General features: G+C 34.6%; 1 protein-coding gene across 2 annotated transcripts in view; it reads right to left on the bottom strand.

The window, feature by feature from the left end:
- Positions 1–22,899, bottom strand: part of LOC6576421 — a 53,187-nt gene that overhangs the window by 24,158 nt on the left and 6,130 nt on the right. For both annotated transcript variants that reach the window (XM_015165166.3, XM_002002375.4), the window contains exon 2: positions 19,198–19,276. In XM_015165166.3, coding sequence (XP_015020652.1) covers positions 19,198–19,252 — 55 coding nt within the window. In that variant the 5' untranslated portion in view covers positions 19,253–19,276. The remainder of the gene's footprint in view (positions 1–19,197; positions 19,277–22,899) is intronic.

Below are 22,899 nucleotides of genomic sequence, written 5' to 3'. Positions count from 1 at the left end.
CGTCACCCTGATCAAGAATATATATACTTTGTGGGGTCTGCCACGCCTCCTTCTCCCTGTTACATACATTTCAACAAAACCATTATACCCTGATTTCCCATTGAAAATGGGTTCAGGGTATAAAAAGTATATAAATAAAAAAAATAAAATATAAGAAATAAAAAAAATATAAGAAAACGGAGCATATGAAAAGCTTATCAGTTACTATGCTTTTGCTTTATTGTTTTAATAAAATTACGTTTTTCATATGCGGATTGGGGTGAGTGTTAGCCCAAGCTAACGCTATTTAGCTGCCTGGACTAGATGCTGCTAGTGGAGAAAGGTTACGCAATGCTCGACCCAAGCAAAGTTGCATAATACGAAGTGCTTCACTTGAAATGGAATTACGCTTTGGCAAATTGCGAGTTATTTATGAAAAGCTGTGCATTCCTCATTACTCTTTTACTTAAGGTTTAAGCTTGTGGGGTAGGCTTATTTTTCTTTCAATGGAATAAAATATTGGAATAATGGAAATATGCCTCAAATTTAGTTGCACACATAATGGTTTAAAAAAAATCTTAAACCTCACTTTTAATAATTGAAGCATGGTAAAATATTACAATTTTATTAATTTTTTCTTTTATTATTATTATTTTATTTATTTTTAAATTAATTTAATATTTATTTATTATTATTTCTTAAAATAAATTTCCAATTTACTAAATTAGTCCTTGAATGTGTTTTTTTATGCCTAAGGCAAGTCAAGAACTGTCGCAAAATTTGAGCTCAACAGGTGCATGACCCTCATATCATGGCCAACCTATTTTTAGTCTTACCATATACACAGACATTATTTATATTAAAATTTTAGACAATATATTTCAGACAATAAATATATATATATACATATGTATATATATAAATATATATATATATATATATATATATATATATATATATATATATATATATATATATATATATATATTGTGTGAATACAAATATATATATATATATATTTGTATTTACACAAATTCGCCTACATACATATAAGGATAGCATATTCCATATTTCAGCCCTTTCTTAACTATGCTTTCACATATGTTTAGGTTTTTTTACCGCCCAGATGTGCGCCATAACACCCCGTTCCACCCCCTCCCTCATTTAATGCTCTCTAGCTCAGCTTATGAGCTCTGGTATTTTTGCTATTAAAGCCTCGCATGCTTACAATATTACAAGCCAAAAAACAGCACTAACAGCAACAACGTCACGGTTCTAACTGAAGTGCGGGGCCAAAACGAAAACACAAAATTTGACCTAATGCAATTTTCACCTGGCTCTGCTCCACATACATACACATACACATACCATCTCCACTTCGGCCCACACCACGCCCCGTCGGCCCTCACTTGACGTAATTACTAAATACTTTTGCTGCTGACGCTGTCCAGACTTTAGTCTTCGGCTTTCGTAGCTTTCCAGTAATCGTTCAGCTATTTTCTTTTGTCTTTCGTGCTAGTCTTTGTCTCAGTGTGACTGTGTGTGTGTGTGTGTGTGTGTGTCTGTATTTTATTTCTACTCTCTCGCCATGCTACGCTTGTGTTACTTATTTTCTTATCGTCTCGGATTTGTGGCCACAAAATGTTCGTGCGCTTTTGTTGGAATTTGGTCTCGACTAGCTGTTATTTTTCTTATTTGTCTGCCTGGCTTTCATTTCATTTCCTCTCACTCGCTCTCTCCAACTTCCTGGCTCGCCTTTTTTTTTTTTTTTTTTTTTCTTTGTTTGTTTTTCTTCTTGTTGCCACAGGTCTATTTTGGTTTGGAATTCCTAAAGAACAAGCGTGTGCCATGTTTATTTTTAATTAATTTTCCTTAAGCAGTCTAAGCCTTAGAGGCGAGGCAGGCGAAAGAAAAACTGGAGCTTTTTTCCCTTTGCATTTTTCCCATATATATAATTTTTTTTTTTTGTGGTTTTTCTTGCCTGCTGTTAATTTTTGCAATTTTCTACTTAATTTCCTCAGCCGCTTGTTTTGGCCGGTTTTCTCCGTTTTTTTTTTTTTTTTTTTTTTAGGTCGACACCATAAATGTTAATGGCGGTAATTGTGTGCGAGAACAAAAGCTAAACTGTGAACTGGCTCATTGTCTGCTTGGTTGCAGATAAACCAGCCAACTAACGGCAACCTACGTAGGATAAAACATGAAAAAATTGATAAAATAAAAACCCATAGAAATTATTCGAAATAAGAAGCGAAATTGGCCAAATGCCAATCTCAAATAAAAGTCAACTTCATTGTCCAGCTTTATGCTGTGTCAGTAAGAAAGTTTTATTTGTTTTGATAGGATTTAGATTAGATAGACATTAGATAGGGTTCACAAAATCATACTAATTGAAGATCATTCGCTTAAAGATACCGAGTTCTCAAAGTTTTCTACACGAATTCACTAATTGCTGTCTTATCTCGCTTCTATTAAAAATTGAGACAAAATTAGCCTTAGATCTTTTTACTTTTTTTTTCCTATTATTACTGAATATTTAAGCATCTGTATGTTAGTTCAGCTTTATATATATAATTATATATTTTATATTATTTTTATAATATTTTAATAATACATTTTATTTATTATTTATTATATATATTATATTATTATAGAATAATTCTGAGGTTTTTTAACTGAATTTGAATAATATAATTCGGTCATACCATATCAATGAAATTTAAGCATGAAACCTAACATGCATCTTCTTTTTCTGTAATTCTTAAAAAAAAAGAAAGAAAGAAAGAAAGAAAAAAAAACAAACAAAGAAATAAATAAGTGAATGCAATATTATAAATAAAAGAAACGAAAAATAAATAAATTAATATATGCGAATATTAAACATCTTTAATATCATATTATTTTATTATTGTATATTATTTATTATTATATTTAGTTTGTATTAAATTTTTGACGAAAAGCTCAATATAAATTGAATTGAATTTTATTGCCCACAAAACGTTATCAAATACTTTATTTACAGAAGTTATGTCAACTATTTCTTCTCTGTAATTATATACAAATACTTGTCACAAAGTTTCCAGAAATTGCCTAAAATTTGCCAAGTAAATATATATTTACATTTATATTATGTTTGTATATCTACAATTTGCATTGAAGATCTGAAAACATTTCAGCAAAATTAATGAATTAGCTAAAGTAATTGAAATATTTGGTTAAGGTCCTTGGGGGGCATGGCTCGCTACGTTGCTGTACTCAGCCAGACTTGACAATTGAAAACTGTTGTTGTTGCTCTTATAGCTGTTGCTATTTTTGTGGTGACAAGCAACAATAGAATTATTGTGAAAAGCGAAGAGCAATCTTTTCAAAGAAAAATTCTGCAGAGCAGACGTCGTACTCAACCCAAAGACATTAGCAATTGTCGAGCGGGCTTCGCATTGGGGAATTCAAAACAAAATTTATTTGACAGACAAGACTAAAGATATCGTGGCAGCAGCAGTGGCAGCAGAAGTGGCAGCCGCAGCTGCTGCAGTAAATGAAGATGAGATGGAGACGTCAGGTGTCGCTTGGTCAATTAGCTTAATTCGATTGGCCAATAAAGCCAAAGTTAATTAAGTGCAGCTGAGAGTCGACGCAGGTAAAGGTGTCGAGTTCTCTTCTCCTCTTTCTCTTTTTTTTTGCGGCTTTTCTTGGCCCGCCACACCTCAGCCCCTTTGTCAGCTCGTTGGGCCGATGAGGACATTTAAACTGGCTTCAATTGTGCTTGAAATTTGCGCCATTAGCAGCACGCAGCTAAGTGAAACGCGCTCTGGCTAAGCTCTGACAAAAATGTTGGCAGCCACACAGCGTGGAGTGGGGAGTGGGGAGTGGGGAGCGGGGAGCGGGGAGGACGGCTAGCTAAAAGGGCAACTGTCCACGGCGATTGCGACGCACAGTGGCTCGCAATGCGAATTAATAGGATTTTACAGAGAAGCTGCTTACGCAACAAGTTATCAAATGGGATTCGGTCAAAGCAAATGCCCAGCCAAGTCGTGACAAGGAAATGCTTAGCATATTTCTTAAGCAGTCAAAGAGCTTACAGCGTAAGGGAAGTGCATTGCAGTTGCCTTTGAGCTTGTCAAAGGGGTAACGTGAAAGGTCTCCCAGATGAATGGCGAGGATATACCCAATAGCACAGGGACATACAGAAGTCGGACTCAGTCTCAGAGCAGCCATAGGCAGAGAGCTCTATTCAGTGCACTTTAGTCAGTTTTTTAAAGCACATGAATGCTGGCTGAGGCGGATGATTAAATATATTAAACATTTGTTTAATGAAATACATAATCATTCTGAAATGAACTGTAGCACATTAAAGCATATAAATATAAATGAGCATTTTTAAAATTAATAAAATTGCATTGTATCGAATGCTGACAGCTTCACTGAATGAATTTGGAAGTATTTGAGAGTATGTTAATAACAGGATGTTATGCTACTTTTAAAGCATATGCTCACATGCTGTATGTTAATTAATCTTTTATGTGCGCAGGCCAAAAATCAAAAGTTTACAATTCTGAACCCATTTACCAAAAAGATTTGCAAAGCATATGAAAGATGGGTTGGCTGAATTATAGTTAGGAATTATCATTGAATATTCTCAGTGAATTCATTATACGCTAAATTGAAGTTAAAAGAAGAGCTTTTTGTTGGACTCGCAGCCTTCAATCAGTATTATTACAATAGGATAAATGTACTGCAGTTTAAGTAAATATAATTATTATATAATATATAGTATATGAATTCATATATAGTATATATACTATACATTTAGTATAGTATTGACATACATTCACATTTAAATTCCAATATTGAACTCCTAGCCAAGCTTATGGATCAGTAGTGAGACATTGCCTTAAATTTCGCTTAAGCTTTAAGCTCAAACAAATCAAATCTTCCTAAGTTTGATTTTTTTTATTAAATATCTGTGTTAGCAATACTGCTTAGGTAAAGTTTAAGTACAAGCTAATAAAGCTGCTTAACAAATAGGATTAAACTAAAGTTCTCAATGATGTAAGCTTTAATTATGTAACTTGTAGCTAAAAGCTTTAAAAAGCACATCCACATGCTGAGAGGTTGCCTAAAAAATTGCAAAAAGCACGTGATAAATTAATTGCGTTTGGCATGAAAAGTAAAATTCAATTCAAAGACGACTCCACAAAATTTAAAGAGCTGTCAGAGTGTCTGCGGTTGTTTTTTTTTTAATATTTTTGTTTTTTTCTGTTTTAACGCAGCTGACAGCTGTACTGTTTACCCACTTCTTCCAGTGAAATCTGAGCCCCCCTTCCCGCTGTACACGCATCGCTATCAATCAGCATACAACATGACTGTTAATTGATGATATACAAACACCCCCTCGCTCGAGTGCTTCGAGTGGGTCGTGTGGGTCGGGTGGGTCGACAGGCCGACGCTACACTCTCACGTAAGGCACTCGCACGAAAATCAGTTTAAATGGAATTAATATGCCAGAGTTGTGCGCTTCGGGCATTCAATGGAAGAAGAAATACAGAAAAATAAAGCTGCATAATTTTGGGCGTCAATTCAATTTAGACTTTTTCAACAAGTGCACACGTGTGCGCATATTAATTTTCGGTTTTTTTTTTTTTTTTTTTTTTCTGCTGTAAGCCTCATGCTCTCTGTCTGCATAAATAAAAGTGCAGCGAGGTCTGGCTCTGGCTCCGGCTCCGGCTCTGGCTTTGGCTGTGGCTTTGGCTCTGGCTCCGGCTTTGGCTTTGACTCTGGCTCTGACTTTGGCTCTGGCTTTGGCTCTGGCTTTTGCTCTGGCTTTGGCTCTGGCTTTGGCTTTGACTTTGACTCTTGCTAATGTCAAACGGAAATCGGATGGACGCGCGTTTCCGGCGGGTCGTCTAGTCGGAAATGCGTTTTGTCTGTTTTATTGGCCATTGAGTTTGGACCGGTAGCGCGCCATCAACCCCAACCCCAAGCCCCAACCCAAGCCCCAACCCCATCTCATCAAGCGCGTGCATAAATAATAAATATGGCATGTAGTAAATGTAAATGCGAACTGAAATTCACATCAATTCAAAAGGCCCAGCTGTGTAATGCTAGTTGGCAACACCCACAACGAGTCAGCCAACCAGCCAACCAGCCAACCAGTCAACCAGGCAACTCATTCCTTTCGCTCGCTTTTAGCCACGCCCTCATGACATTTAACACTTTGGCAAACAGGCGAGCGATATGCTGCCATTCCATGGGGCTATTCAAATGCACTTGAAATTCTTGAAGCAACAGCTGCGACCTGCTAAACGAGTTGGCTAAGTGTGCGAGTGTCTGTATGTATGTGTGCGGCTGTATGTGTGTGTGTGTGTAAACTTGTTGGCAGCAGCCGCGTGAAAAGCGCCAAAGCCAAATTAAATAAGATTTGTTTGGCTGCCATTCAAGATGTGACTCGGGCGCACAGGTCAGAGCTCTTGCTGCCTCACACTTCCCCTCATGCCCTCCCTTTCTCACTCACATTCTCGTTCGCTTTCCGCAACTTTGGCTTAACGCCTCGCATTTTAATGAGCCAAGTGTGCCCGGCACGTCCTCGACGCCCTCATCACCCACAGTTTTGTTTGCCAACAAACATGCGTCAAGTTCAACAACAACAACAACTACAACAACAACAGTTCAGCAAAAGTTGTTTTTTTTTCCATTTCTTTTTACTTTATCTTGACGTCTTGGCCTTAATTTCTCGAGCCTTGTGGCAGTTGCCACGTTGTCGCCTCAGCCGCCAAATTGTTGTTGTTGGCCACGTTTTATAGCACGGGGCGAAAAAGAAAAATGTGCGTTACGAATGCCCCAAAAAGTTGCTGAAAATTGAGTTTTGTGTGCAATTTTGTATTTATTCATTGATTTGCTCGTGTGTGTGCCAAGCCGTGCAGTCGAGACTTTTGGCCTATCAACAGGACTGTAAATGGCCTTCATATTACAGGATTAAAGCTATTCACAATTAGTTCACATATGATTACAAACTAAAGGACTTAAAGCGTCCAACAGGATAGACAGGTGGTCATGCCTATTTATTTTCTGATAATATTGTGTACAGTGACTATCGATAGTTATCGATAGTTATCGCTAGGCATTGCACATAAGTATTGATGATTTTTTTAAATTGCTGTTATAATAGAATCCAAGCCATTTTTAAACTAGCTGCTCGTGCCAGTAGCCAGAGAGAGAGAAGTTTCATTTCCTAGTCTTTCTTTGCGTTCAGTCTCACAGCTCTCATCGGTTTGATCATGCTAATTCGATAAGAGAGTCCATATGTTCGTCAGAGGAACATCTCTGCTCATTTATGAGTATTGTCTATATTACATGCATTTCGAAGAGATTAGAAAGACAACTGCATTAAATTACGTAAAGTCCAAAAACTTTTAATTTCTCTGTAGCTCTACAGTTTTTATGTTAAGCTATTTTGATAACAGTTAATGAAGTAAAAGAAGGCAAGAGTTTAATTATTATTACTATTATTATTATTTATTTATTATTATTACTAATTTTATTATTATACTTAGAGCTAGAGAAAATGTTGGCCACAAGTAAAATTTTTTTTTTTTTTTTTTTTTTTTTTTTTATTTTTCATGCGTCTTTTCACAAACAATAAGACTTCTGTTTAATTTTGATAAGGTTTACACACACGCTCAGCTCCTATAGTGCATAGGTTGATTATAGACCCTCACCCAAATACTTATAATACTCTCTAAAATTTGATTAAATATCAAAAGTCAGCTATCAAAATCAGAACTTAATCATTTCATATATAACTATACTTATACTAAAAGTGGTTTTCAATAAAATATCTCATTAACCAATCGCTTACTTAGCCCTAAGTGTTGTACTTCCACACTTCCACTTCTCTGTTCAACTGTTCATCGCACGCACACACCTCCCTGCCAGTTCAACCACACCTGCTGCACCACCTGCACTGCCAATCAGCGGCAAATCCAATGCCAAACCTCAAAGAATAAAGAAAAGTGAGTGGCTGTTTGACCTATTACTGCCATTCGATATACGTATATTCGATATATATATATATATATATATATAGATTTGTGATGTACGTGCTTATTGGCAACACTGGCAAACACATTCGTCATTTGAGGTCACCAAACGAAACCGAAAACGAAATGTTTCACCGAATTTTTGGCACAGGTACGAAAAGTTTACCAAATGCAACGTCAAACTTCGATTCAGGCAAAATACCAACAGCAACAACAACAACAACTGCAACAGAAATTTGTAATCAATAATTTTGATTACTATTCTGAAAACTTGGACAAAATGCCAACAAGTTGATTAAATTTCCGCTGCAACTGAAATCGAATAGCAAAAAAAAAAAATTAAATTAAAAAAAAAAAAAAAAACAAATAATATTTGCTGCACCTTTTGCGGCAAATGTTTTGCTTTTGCTCCTTTTTGTTGCAACTCAACCGCCATTATTGTTGCTGTTGTCTGTCGCGTTTCGTTTCTGCGGCGTCTCGTAAATTTTTTAATAGCTGAATATGCATGGCAAATGCTTTCATTATGTTTTTATTGCTGCGACGCCTGCAAATGTTGGCATTCATATGTGATAACGCTGATATTGTTATTTAATATGCAACGCGACGAGAGAGAGAGAGAGAGAGAGAGAGATAGGGAGATAGGAAGCTACACCTGCATGCATTTGCCAGTGGCAGAGGATACACGAAGGCATTTGAAATTGTAGTATAGTAGAAAACAAGAAAAACAGGAAAAACACAAATGCAGTTAAAGAGGTTTTAGCTGGGTGTGGCTGACTGAGAAACGTTCTATAATCCTTATCCTATATAAGCAATGAAAATATTGCTCATTTTTATATAAAAGTGGAAGAGACTTTACTTACATTAAATTTAATCACTCTAGCTCTTATAACCGTTGAAATGGATCTATAGTCGACCTATAGATCGACCTATTGACATTTATTAGAAATAGATATACTCCATTCACTTTGTGAACAAGTGTAAGCTTGATCAAAGCTAAAAGTTCTCTAGAAAAATTATAGTCAATTGAAATAAAGTTTAAAATGATATCCATTTATATAAATATACTTTTTTTTTCAAAAAAAAAAAAAAAATAATAATAATAATAATTAATTATTTATGTAGACGCAAGCAAACAGCCTTCAATACCATTCACATTGATAGCCTTGGGCCAAGACGAAAACAATAAATAATTAAATAAATAATCCAATTTAATTTGCCTTTTCTCCCACATAATATAAGTCCATGTAAATGGCAAATCACCTTCAGTTGTTCAATTAAAATTAAGCATAACATCAAATATGATAATAAATTGCATTTAATTATTGGCAAGAAGATATTGCAGTTGTCATTTTTGCAGTTGTCCATAAATTAATTCAGGACGATGCATTTTTCTCGATAAATTCGTGTTAATTGAGTTGGCAGCTAACGCATATACATATATATATATTAAGTATACAAACGGTTTTTAATTATATATAAAAAATAAAAATAAATAAATAAATACAACAATATAAATTAAAAGAGAAAACAAATATTTATTTCAGCTGCTCAGAAACTTGCACGAACTTTTCATTTTCATATCAAACTGCAAAATTAATGAATAAAATTTCCATTTTCATTTTAAGTGCTTTTATTTATGCCATTATGCAGGTGTGTGTGTGTGAAAATATTTCATGTAAAGCATTTTTGCGCATATTTTATAATAAATAAATACACTCATTCATTACAAATAAATGTTAATGTTAATGTTAATATAACAGAAATTAATATTAATAAGAATTTCAATTATTTATTTACATTTTAATATAATAATATATTAAGTATGCACAAATTAATACATTTAGTAATGCGTTAATGCACTTTACTGCACTTGTAATTAAACATTTAAACTGAAATTATTTAAATGATTAAATTAAATCGCGCTAGGGAAAATTCAATTTCCCATACAAATTGCGACAAGGAAAATGTTCGCTTGTGAGCAAAGTGTAGAGCAGTTGCAACATGAAGGCGTAATTGTTGTCTGTAGGTGAGTGTGGGTGTGCGTGTGTGTGTGTGTGTGGATGTGGATGTGTGTGCTTGTCTGTGTGTGTTTTGTGCTCTAGCATTTGCGTGCACACAACGTTTTGTTATTATGCAGCAGAAGTTTGCCACGTAAACTGTTAATAATGATTATTAACTATTTGTCTGATGCTTGCTGCAGATAACGCTACCTTCACCTACATGAACACACACATACACAGCTCGACAGATACGCTCAACATTCACAAACTTCTATATTGCTGAACATAATAAAATGCAAGGCAAAGAGAGAATGTCAGCTGCAGGTTGAGAGAGGCAAAGCCAAGTTGAGAGCGAAACTATTTCTGATAACTATATTCATGCTTTTATAGAAGCTATTGAGAATGTTAATTTACAATCTTTTAGGTTATCGCAAAATAAAGATTTACTAGTAGAGCATTGCAGTGCGGAAATTTGAAAATTGGAAATTAAACAACTCTGTCAGCTATGATTTGATGGAACTGAGACGCTCAACATTCTACTTGATGCGAACCATATAATGATTTGCTCTTCTCTATACATACATATATGGCATTATATGCAATCTTTAGCCCAACTATAAAGTGTGAAAAGAATAACTTTGAATGAAGTAAAATATGTAGATAAAAAAAAAAAGTAAATTGCCTAATACAATAAACAATATATATTACTCATATTCAACTTACTCCCAAAGCATATTCACACATATTATAATTCTTAAATGTGAACACCTTCGTCGTCGTTATTGAAGGCTAATTCAATATAATATTTAAGTGTTGCTCCCATTGGGCATACAGAAAATCAATGAATTATCAACGTTTCGATTGCAATTTAATATACATTATGAGTAATAGAAATCTGTACAGCTATTGCCCTATGCACACAGTAGTATATGTAGTATATACTCAAACACCATAGTATTTTCGTGTCTGATAGCAACTAATGTCGGTCGACGTGGGCGGGAGGTTAACTTGTAATTAAATGTCAATTTCCAAACATCGCAACAAAAGGCATTAAGACATTAGCAATGGCTTCACATAAAAAAAGCTAAAAACGAAAACGAAAAAGCAACGTATCAAATGTATTGAAAGTAAAAAAAAAAAAAAAAGCATGAAAATCGTTTTCTTTGATAACAATAGTTAGAGAATGGAGCGAGTGTGGTGGGCCCTCACCTCACCTGTATATGTATGAGTGCCTGGCATATTTGGCGTCTGAGCCAAGACTTTGGTTAGCTATTATAATAAAATTACGGTTCACGAACAATTTGCGACACTTGCCACAGCTACTGAGTGGAAGAACTTGTGGAATATATATATATATATATACGAAGGAAGTTTTGATACCCTAAATTAAAAAACTTTATTTATGATGTGTATACATATGCATAATAAACACATACATAAATAGACCAATATAGTATTTTTGATAACCTGCTTAGATATCGATTTTCGTTTTCATTTTCTATGAAAACAACTTGATTTATGCTATATAGATATATGAATAAAAAACACAATCAAAATACGCTCCCAAAAATATTGTGTAAATTGGTGTTTCAGATTGCTCTTGGCCAAAAGCATAATTCAATTTAAAAAAAAAAAAAAAAAAAAAAAAAAAAAAATTTTAATGATATTAAAAATATTTATTTGTTTTATTAAGATTAAAGCTAAGTTATAAATTTTACGATGAATCAGGGCAAAACATAACACATACATCGATAAAATAGAGGCTTCAATTGAGACTACTAAGAAGAGTAATGAATACACAATCGATTTTAGTCCATTTAATTTCTATAATAAATACATGCATAAATTTTACAGTCATACAATTCGACCTATTTTGATATCAAAAAAGTTTCTTGAAGATCTCTTCATATCGCAGCCGATCCAGAACTATACAAAGTATCTTGAGAGTAGCTTCATAGTAGTAGATATATATACATAGGTACATATACACCAACAACTTCAATACTTATATATTAATGAAAAATTTACATATATTGTGACAATTTCATAACAAATGAAAATACCTTCGAAGAGAGTATAAATAAATCAGAGCACCAAAAACAGGGCCAGACTAATTTGGTTGCCACGCCAAGCAGGCAGAAGCGGGCGGAGAAGTTCGAGTTGGCTCTGAATTAGGGTATGCGTTGGAAGGACCGCACCCCCACCCACTCTGCGGCAGCCCCACCCCCACACCCTCAATAGGGGCCAGACACTGCAAATACAAATTACGTTTTGTTGTTTGGTGCGTGCTGAAGATTTTTATCGGTGCGTGTAAATTGTGCAGCTACCAGACGATTGCCTGACAAGCAAATACCGTTGGGTGCATTGGGCTCAAACGTTAATGGCAGGTTAATAAACGTTATTTAGCGACACACACACACACATACACACCCATACTCTGGTGCACATACATTCAAGTAAGTATACGTGGCATTTGAACAAACACGTGTTAGCTTTTAATGCATAATTTTTAATGTAAGGCGAGCTAATTGAGTTTTATTAAGCCAAAATGTTCTCTGATAATATTTCGTAAGAGTAGAAGAGGCTAGAGGGGAATAGATTATGCCTACATGAAATTTATATGGCCTTACACACACATGACCCTCCAGATAGTTAGGCTAGCTTCAATTAGGTTAAGTGTGCGAACAAGATCTAGATGACCTTTAAACTCTTTTCAACCCTTTTGTGATGGGGCATTGCTAGAGGTTATGAGACTACTTTAACTAATGGAGGAGCATCTACCATAGTGGAGACATAAGTAGAAACATTCAGTTAGTCAAATTTGGTATACCTTAGATAGCAAATTGCATATGTAGTTGAAAAGGAAGCACCAGCAGAGGAAAGTATTTGGCTGATGGGGTAAATTAGGTCAACAACTGTTTAAAGTGGACTTATTCTTTTTACCAAGAGATAAAAATGGTTTGTAAAAAATAAAAAAAAAATCTAAAAGTTGCTTTATTTAAGTATATTATTTTATTTATTTTATTATTAATATTATTATTATTTTTATTTATTGATATGGAACACTTTCTCTTTAAAAACATTTCTTATAGATTTGAATTTATATAAAGATTTATAAATTCCCTTGATGAGATTAATGAACTTTTGTTTAATTTTTTTTTTTTTTTTGTTAAGATAGCCTAAAAAATTATAATTACTGTAATTTTATAAGGTACATTTTTTTTTGCTATATATTTTGGGTTTCATTGCTGGAACTGCACTAAAATACTGAAACAGTTCATTAAACTCACATACTGGTTGCAGCTGCTTTAGCATTTACAAAAATTGAATATACAAAAATATTTTGCATCTATACCAAGAGCTCAAGCTCAGCATTTCTCCATCAAATCAAGAGAGATAATTTGATTTCGACTCTTTCTGTCTCTCTGCAATTTAAATGTAAGCAATCTCGAATGCAGGGCTTCGTCTAAGCAATTTGTTTTTGCAATTGCCAAACCAATTTCCATTTAAACCGCAAATTTTCCATATTCACAATCGTTTCACATGCTGCCATGTTGCATTTTGTCAAACTAACACATCATTTTCCGGTGCATGCAGGCTAGCCTCCTCCGCTTAGCCTGGCCATTGCTTAGCTCCCCTCTCTCTCTCTCTCTTTCTCTCTCTCGATCCGTTCACAGCACGCACTCTGTAACATAAATGTGCATAGAAATTGTTTCCTGTAATTATGTAAATGTCATAGCAGGTTGCTGCTGCGTTCTGCATTCTTACAATGGAAAATGTAAAGCGTAAATGAAAACTGTTTTTCTTTATTTTTTTTTTTATTTTTTATTTTTTTTATTTTGCGAAACTGCAAATATATAGAGCGAGTGAGAGAGAGCGAGAGAGAGAGAGAGAGAGAGCGGCACTCACAGCTCAGAGAATTGACCTTAACAGCAATTAAGCCGCTTAACCCTTTTTGGTCAGAGCCATGCTCCCAACGAGCACTTGGCAAGTAAGCCAAGTCCCACACGCTGCCGCTCGCTTCCTCGCGCTTACCCTAAAATCCGCATAAAAATTTTTAAGCTACCCCCCACCGCTCACAACTCTCATCGCTCATCAGACGACGCCCCCTGCCGCCCACCATTTGGCACTTGACAAATGGAAAAATGGCCCCAAACTTCCGGCTGTTACAGCTGCAGTTTGTCAGGCTTCAATTTGTTTGTCGTTTTTGGCTTTTAGCTCGTTGCGAGATTTTCATGAATTTTATGTAACGATTTGCCCCGCCAACACACCGCCCCCCAGCTCCAGGGGTGTTGCTGTGCTGTGTGTGTGTGTTTGTATCACACGTTGAAAAACTGCATCGAATTGCAAATTCAATAATACTGGTGCGCTTCGTACCCTCCTTACCCCTCTTGCCATCCCATTAGCTACCCCTGCCAGCATCTCGGCTGCTGCTGCACGTTATTCATATTTCTGTATTTGCCCGTTAGTTTTAAGTATGCCAAACGAATGAGAAGCCAACTCAAGCACCGATACCGATAGCTTTCCCCTTTTAGCAGCACCGGGATCACCAACGTCTCGAGTGCGCCACGAAGGCAGCCAGGGCGACAGGGGGCGTGGCTGCAGCTTGCTTTGGCATGCTGTGTAATTGGTTCGATAATAAATACAGCGATTGATTTTTTTTTTCCGTTTTTTTATTTCACGCCAAGCTCTCTCAGCATAGTTTCAGATTTAATTAAAGGCAAAGGTGTGTGACAAAAAGGTGTAGAGAGTGGTGGGCGGGCGGGGAGGGTGGATACGAGTTGCATAGAAAATCAGTCAGAAAAAGTGATAAGGGAAAGCCACGATTGCTCGTGCCAGTTTGAGCAACCCACAGGTCGTTGGCCCAGAGAAATTCTGGCTTAGATTGTTGACTGTAAGTGGAAGAGATTTTCACTTGATTTAAATTTCAGCAATAGGCTAAATATACTATTATTTTATTTATTTAAGAGAAATACAAAAAAAATTGGAAAAATAGTTTCGATTGACATTTTTATTTTGCTGTCAATTAACAGCTTTTTGTGTATATTTTCAGGGTTTGCTAATAAAAAGAGGTTATCTATTAAATCGCACATTTTCTAGCACACATTCTCAGTTTGTAGCAGTTTCTATGGCTCATCATTTCGCAATGCCTAAGCTGATCTCAAGTCTGCAGACATTTTAAAGTTTTACAAATGCGGAAAATAAAGCCATACTCAGGCCGCTTGTCACGGCCTAAAAAACATAGCAAAGAAATGCTTAACATAACACTATACAGAATAGGCAAAAAAAAAAAAAAAGAAACGTATTTTACAGCACTAAATAAATTCGAATGCGACGCTGCATAAAAAATGAAGTAAAAACAAATGCCAGGCACGTTGCTCACATTTATCAAGCGAGACACACATACAAGAGTCGTGTGTGCTAACAAGAACAACAACAGCTGGCACACCTTCACACACACACACACATACACAGGGGCTCAATGAGAGAGAGTGTGGGAGATGAGCCTGTCGCCTGTGTTGACAAAGAGTCGAAAATTTCAGTCACGCGAAAGGATTGAAAGTCATTTGATGTATTCACTGTCATTTAAGTTGGCGAACTGATAAAGTGACTGATAGATAGATATACACAGATGTACGTATATATGTATATATGTCGATTGATATTGAATTGAATCGATGGGGCTATGGCCCTGCCAATATAACTACACAAGCAAACGCTTTCAGTGCTGTGCATATGCTGGAGCCGTAGATAAACCCAAGTTAAATGCATTTAACTGACAAGGACGTTGGCACTAGGAGTCCTTATCCTTTTGCTTTTTTTGTGTGCGTGTGCCTTATTGACATGTGTCCTGGCTGCCAGACTTATCCGTTAGTTGTCGTAGCAAGTCAATTATATATACACGCACGCCCACACACATAAACTCACCTACATATACATATTTGTATGTATGTGTGCAGTTACACGTGAGATAAAATTTAAATCTGCGCCGTCTGCTCCAGGTGGAGAACTTGTGATTTATTGAATAAATCAGGGGGGCGTTCCACTTCACAAGCTCCTCAAATATTTATCAGTGCATCTGTGTGCGGGATACGCTGTCTGTTTGTGTGTGTGTGTGTGTGTGTATGTACGTGTGGTTTTTAAATTTATGTGCACTAGTAAATAGAATGGGCCTCCGCAGACCTGCTGAAAGCCGCAAGATGAGCCAATAAAATATATAAGATAACGCCGCGAAAAGTGTGTTAAACGTTAAAGATGAACATTTACATTCTTCCTCCTATTTCTTAACTTGCGCACACAAAATTTATTTGCACACATTTAAGAGCGCGTCTGAAAAAAAAGAAGAACAAGTAAGAAAGCTCTATTCGAGACTGCTCGACTACGAGATCCCCTGAACCCTTGGAGTAATAGCTATTTCAATAATTTTTCGCGTCTTTCAGCTTACACAAGAAACACGCACACACACACACACACACACACGCACGCATGCACACAGGCATACATACACACACATACATACATACACACACACACACACACACACACACACACACACACACACACACACTACACAAACAATTACATACATATACACACACAAGCATAAACACGCATGGGCTGCAGTGTGCGCTTACTATGAGAACTTAATTGTTTAATAACTTTTTTTATGGACGTACGATCTTCATGAAACTTTTAGATTATGATTATAACATGAATATGCATGTAATTGCCAAAGCACAAGTCTCTAGTATTTGAAATACGCTTTTTACAAAAGTGAGGGTGAGGGGGTGAATTTAGAGGTGGGGGGTAAATTTTAACAAAAACCGAAATTGTATAAATTGCATATAAGCATACATTAAAAATTTGGAGACTCTAGCAATAAAGGTGTAGAAGATATAATTTTATAACTGGGTTTCGATAAGGTTTTTTATCGATAAAAAAAGATCGAGATGAGTTATCGATTTTTAATGATAAACTTGATATGCGCGCTGTAATTACGGACATTTTAAAAAAAAATTGAAGTCTCTAGCTCTTATATCTTCTGAAATCGACGCGTTCATACATACGGACAGACGGACAGCCGGACAGACGGACCGACGGACAGACAGACGGACAGGGCCAAATCAACTCAGCTCGTCACCCTGATCAAGAATATATATACTTTGTGGGGTCTGCCACGCCTCCTTCTCCCTGTTACATACATTTCAACAAAACCATTATACCCTGATTTCCCATTGAAAATGGGTTCAGGGTATAAAAATCAAGTGCACTCACTTGAGACACCAGCTTGAGGCATGTCGATAGAAATTCAGTCATTTAGATGCGAATATTTCAGATTAGTTGCCTGGATTAAACGGAGTCCTAAGCGGGTTAGTTGGCAGATAGGAAGGTGATCTGCTTCAGCATGTCTACGACATGCATGAAGATATGCCACAGCAGGATTTAAATAGGTGCTTGAATTATGCTGATTTAATTTCATTTATTCATTTATAAATTTTTTTTAATAAAATGTATTAAATGAAATTAGGATTTTTTAAATTTTAATTTGTATTTATGTATTATATTTTAAATTAAATTAAAAGGTATTGAATTCTCTTATATTGTTATCATAACTTGTATTTTAATTAATTAGGATTTATTAATTTGAAGTCATTTTATAAATTTATAAATATACCATATGATTTTGTTAAATTATTACATATATTTTTAATAATATTTAAATGCATTATATTATAATTGTTTATATATTTATTATATTTTAAATTAAATTCAAATGTATTGTAATTATGTTAAATTGTTTTAGTTTATTTTATTCTCTTTTATGCTTTATAATTTAAATAATTTAATATATTTCATCATTTTTATTTATAATATTTTTAATAATTTAATATCTGTCTATAATTAAATTTGAGATACTTTATAATACTTTAACTTACTACTTGCTACTACTTTAATATTCTCAGAGCCTAGATAAACTATTTGTCAAGAGTATTGTCTATATATAGAAGCGCTACCACGCCTACTCCCGCCCATTACAGACATTTACATAAACCCTTCTCTTGCCACCAATTTTGCATGACTTCAGCTTATCTTAAGCCTAGTTTTAAGCTATTCAGAATATTACAATTATGTTTTAGTTTTATTTGTAATTAAACAACAAATCTGGCATCAACAAATTGCATAATTGATTTTAAGCAAAAACCTTAACTTGTTCCGGAGCTTAAAATATTTCGCGTTATTTTGATTGTTATGCTGCGCACACGCTTGACCTTTTATAGCCCTTAACTTTTAAGCTTTTGGCCTTTATAAAAAATTTTAATAATATATGTAATGCTTTTTTCATTGGCATTCCTATTTGTCAAATCGCATGAATGTTAATAAATGCCATAAAATTTAATTAACGCTAATTAGCAAAAAACAAAAGAGTTTAAAGTTGTTGTTGTTGTATGTTTTTAATAAAAATCGGTCAATATATGTGCATGCATAATGTTTTTATCTTTTGCGGTTAATCATTATTTTTGTAATTTTTTTAGTTATAATATTTATAGAGTGCATTTATTTTTCGACTCCGTGTTTGGCATAACATTTAATTAATTAATTTTGCATTTAACTCAAACTGATTTTTATTTATTTGTTGACTTAATCAGAGTTTAGCCTGCGGAGTCTTGCTCGCTATCAATTTATTTCGATTGATGTGTCACAGCTGTTGACCCCTTTTTTATTGCAAATGACTATTTGCACTGTCCATCAAATTTGTCAACACTCAAATAAGTGTTTGCTAATTGAAATTAATTGCAGAGAATTTATTTAAATAAGAGAATATAACATAGTTATATATTGTGTTTTGTTCACATATATATGTATGTTACAGATTTACGTGTTTCGTAACAAAATGTTTCCTTATTTGGGGATGTTTTAATGTCAGATTCCATCAACTGGAGCTGCTCCTCCCACATACATATATGTAGCTTGGCTTAGTTTTCATAATTTGTTTATTGAATACAAATTGCACATTTTTTTGTTTGTTTATTTGTTATAAATTAAATATAGAGATATATGTTTTTAGTTTTAATATTTATTGCTTTTTATATTTCTTTGAATTTTGTTCCTTGCTTTTAGTTTTTGAACATGCAATTCAATCTATACAATTTCCATGCTCTTAGTATCTAACAAATATAACTTACCAATTAATATTGCAAGCAGGAAAGCCAGTTGGTAAAAAACGTGTAGAAACCGCATGTTGATATTTTTTCGATTTTAAGTCTGTAAAAGAGCGAAGAGGAAGAAGCAAATAAATGTATGTTTCAATATTTTTTAACAGCAATTTTAATTGAATTGAATAAGACATGGCTCATCACATGGCTCATAATCAAAGCCATATTTGTTTTGGTTGTTGATTGGTATGGATACAGATTTCATTTAATAAACTCAAAATGACTATTTGAATATACAATACGAAAGTATGCATGAATTCAGAAATATTTCAGCTTTACACTCCAAATCTGGCCAAGTTTTTGCTCATCTACGCTTAAACTGTGGTTACCCCACATAATATGATAATTTATATTTCCGGCTATTGCAACAAGCAACTCTGATATGGCCAGGTAGTTGGAAATGCTTTTCGCCTAGACCTAACTGTTAAACTTTGCACAAAGAACAATAAAAGCACCAACAACAACAATAGCAAGAAATGAGTTGCTTAATGCGTTAAACTTTTGCTGCAACACGTAACTCAAGTTAGGCTGCAGTTGCTGCTGCCCAAATGGGACTATATATATAGACATATATATATAGATATGTGTATGTATATATGCACATATATATTTATATGTATATGGCCAGCTGAGCAAGAGCACCAGGACAGGTGCGCCAAAAGCGAGTTTGTTGTTCTTCCACAAAATATTGAAAGCAATTTTGTAATCAAAAACAGAAAAAATAAAAAGCGAACGAACCGGCAGAAGAAGAAAGCTTTATAAAGTAATAACTATAAAGAAAACTGCAGCGATTTAGCAAGCACCCAAAAATACACACACACATACATACGAAACTCTTGCTCACAAGCATACTCACACACACTTGAGTCAAAAAGTTTACCATTTTAGAGTGAAAACAGGGCTGAGGTTTTACTAAACGAACCACAAAATGGCTGGTTAAAAAACTTCCAAGTGGAAGGGTTTTGAGTTCGACTAAGTGACTAGTAGATACCTTTTAAATGGCAATGAGATGCATTATTACAGGATATACTCGAATCTTGTAGTCTACTTCCGATCTTCAAACCTTCCAAATCTCTCTTACACTTCCTCTTCCTCACTCTCCTTTCTCTCTCTCTCTTTCTTTCTCTCTCTCTCTCTCTCTCTCTCTCTCTCTCTCGTTATCGTTGTCTCTTGCACTTCTATCTGAGAGTTTCTCGTTCAGTGTTATTGCTTTTCCATCTGCTCTTTAAAATCTACTATTGATGGTCCCATATTTAAGGTCAAGTACAATATACCCCACGCCTAACACCTATATTTTTGTATGCAAAAAAAAAAAAAAGATTAAATAAAAGAAAATACTGCACTCAGTGCGTTCATATGGGAAATATTCCACATTTAAAGTTGAAAATCGGATTATAATAATCCCCTTAGCGAAGGCGCACTGAGGCAGCAGCGTCCTCACTATCTCTCTCTCTCTCACACACACACACACGTTTCACTCCTTCTCTCTCCTTTTCTTTTGCCTATCTGAACAACACGCCACACGACATGTAATCTTTTGTGGCAGCAAATTGTTTTAGCGCATGGCCCATATTAAAGAAGATTTCCAGTATTTTTTTGGCACATTAAGCTTGGCTGTAGACGCTTTTAATTGCTTGGGCTTCATTAACAGCGAAGGGCAGAAGAAGAAAGAACTTTTTAATTTATGCATTGACAAACTTTCGGCACCCAAACAAAAAAGCAAAAAGCCAAAAGCAAAAAAAAAAAGAAAAAAAAAAGGAAGCACATTCTAAGTGGTCAATGGGTTAAGACAAACAAAAACAACAACAACAACAACAGCAACAACCAGAATCGGGTCTGGGCTCTGGGCCCTGGGCAGTGCGAGATAAGCCGCAAAACTGCAATCCAGACACAAGAATTCCACGCCGGGCGTTAAGGGGGCTTAAGTGTGTTAAGAGGGTTAAGGGGGTTAAGTCCTGGTCGCAAAAGGCGAACCGAAATTGCATGCAAGGCAAAAGCGCAGCATCCTTTTAATTGGTTTTCGGTCAAACAGTGCAATGAAATAAGAAAGGGAAGAAGAAATGAAGAGAAAACAACTGCAGATTTTTCCTTAAAGCATTTGTTCCACTTGACTTTCGGGCAGCCACTTTACTCCCTTTAGTAACTAGCACTGAGTCCTGATCTCTTTAAGCTGTGCCAGTGTTGAGTAACACGGGTAGTGAAGACGTAGCATTTCAGTAAACATTTCTATACTCTATGTATCTATGTCTAGGTCTATGTCTATGTCTATGTCTATGTCTAGGTCTATGTCTATGTCTATGTCTATGTCTATGTCTATGTCTGTGTCTATGTCTATATGTCTATATGTCTATATGTCTATATATCTATATATCTATATATCTATGTATCTATGTATCTATGCATCTATGTATCTATGTATCTATGTATCTATGTATCTATGTATCTATGTATCTATGTATCTATGTATCTATGTATCTATGTATCTATGTATCTATGTATCTATGTATCTATGTATCTATGTATCTATTTATCTATTTATCTATCTATCTATCTATCTATCTATCTATGTATCTATTTATCTATGTATCTATGTATCTATGTATCTATGTATCTATGTATCTATGTATCTATGTATCTATGTATCTATGTATCTATGTATCTATGTATCTATGTATCTATGTATCTATGTATCTATGTATCTATGTATCTATGTATCTATGTATCTATCTTTCTATGTATCTATGTATCTATGTATCTATGTATCTATGTATCTATGTATCTATGTATCTATGTATCTATGTATCTATGTATCTATGTATCTATGTATCTATGTATCTATGTATCTATGTATCTATGTATCTATGTATCTATGTATCTATGTATCTATGTATCTATGTATCTATGTATCTATGTATCTATGTATCTATGTATCTATGTATCTATGTATCTATGTATCTATGTATCTATGTATCTATGTATCTATGTATCTATGTATCTATGTATCTATGTATCTATGTATCTATGTATCTATGTATCTATGTATCTATGTATCTATGTATCTATGTATCTATGTATCTATGTATCTATGTATCTATGTATCTATGTATCTATGTATCTATGTATCTATGTATCTATGTATCTATGTATTTATGTATCTATGTATCTATGTATCTATGTATCTATGCATCTATGTATCTATGTATCTATGTATCTATGTATCTATGTATCAATGTATCTATGTATCTATATATCTATGTATCTCTTTGTATCTATGTATCTCTATGTATCTATGTATCTATGTATCTATGTATCTATGTATCTATGTATCTATGTATCTATGTATCTATGTATCTATGTATCTATGTATCTATGTATCTATGTATCTATGTATCTATGTATCTATGTATCTAGGTATCTAGGTATCTAGGTATCTAGGTATCTAGGTATCTAGGTATCTAGGTATCTAGGTATCTATGTATCTATGTATCTATATCTATCTTTGTATCTAGTGTCTACTATCGACTATTTACTATTGAGTATTCAGCATATATATATACAGCATGAAACAGCGGCTTCAAATTCATAAGAAACAACGAAACTACTCAATTCATAGTAAATATTGAATTTGGCCAATCTGAGCAAAATTAAAAAGAAAACAAAATATAAATAAAC

This window comes from Drosophila mojavensis, unplaced genomic scaffold (assembly GCF_018153725.1).
Source record: "Drosophila mojavensis isolate 15081-1352.22 unplaced genomic scaffold, ASM1815372v1 contig_36, whole genome shotgun sequence".
NCBI lineage: Eukaryota > Metazoa > Arthropoda > Insecta > Diptera > Drosophilidae > Drosophila > Drosophila mojavensis.
The sequence above is the reverse complement of the archived record's forward strand: the minus strand, read 5'-3'. Positions and strand labels throughout refer to the sequence as shown.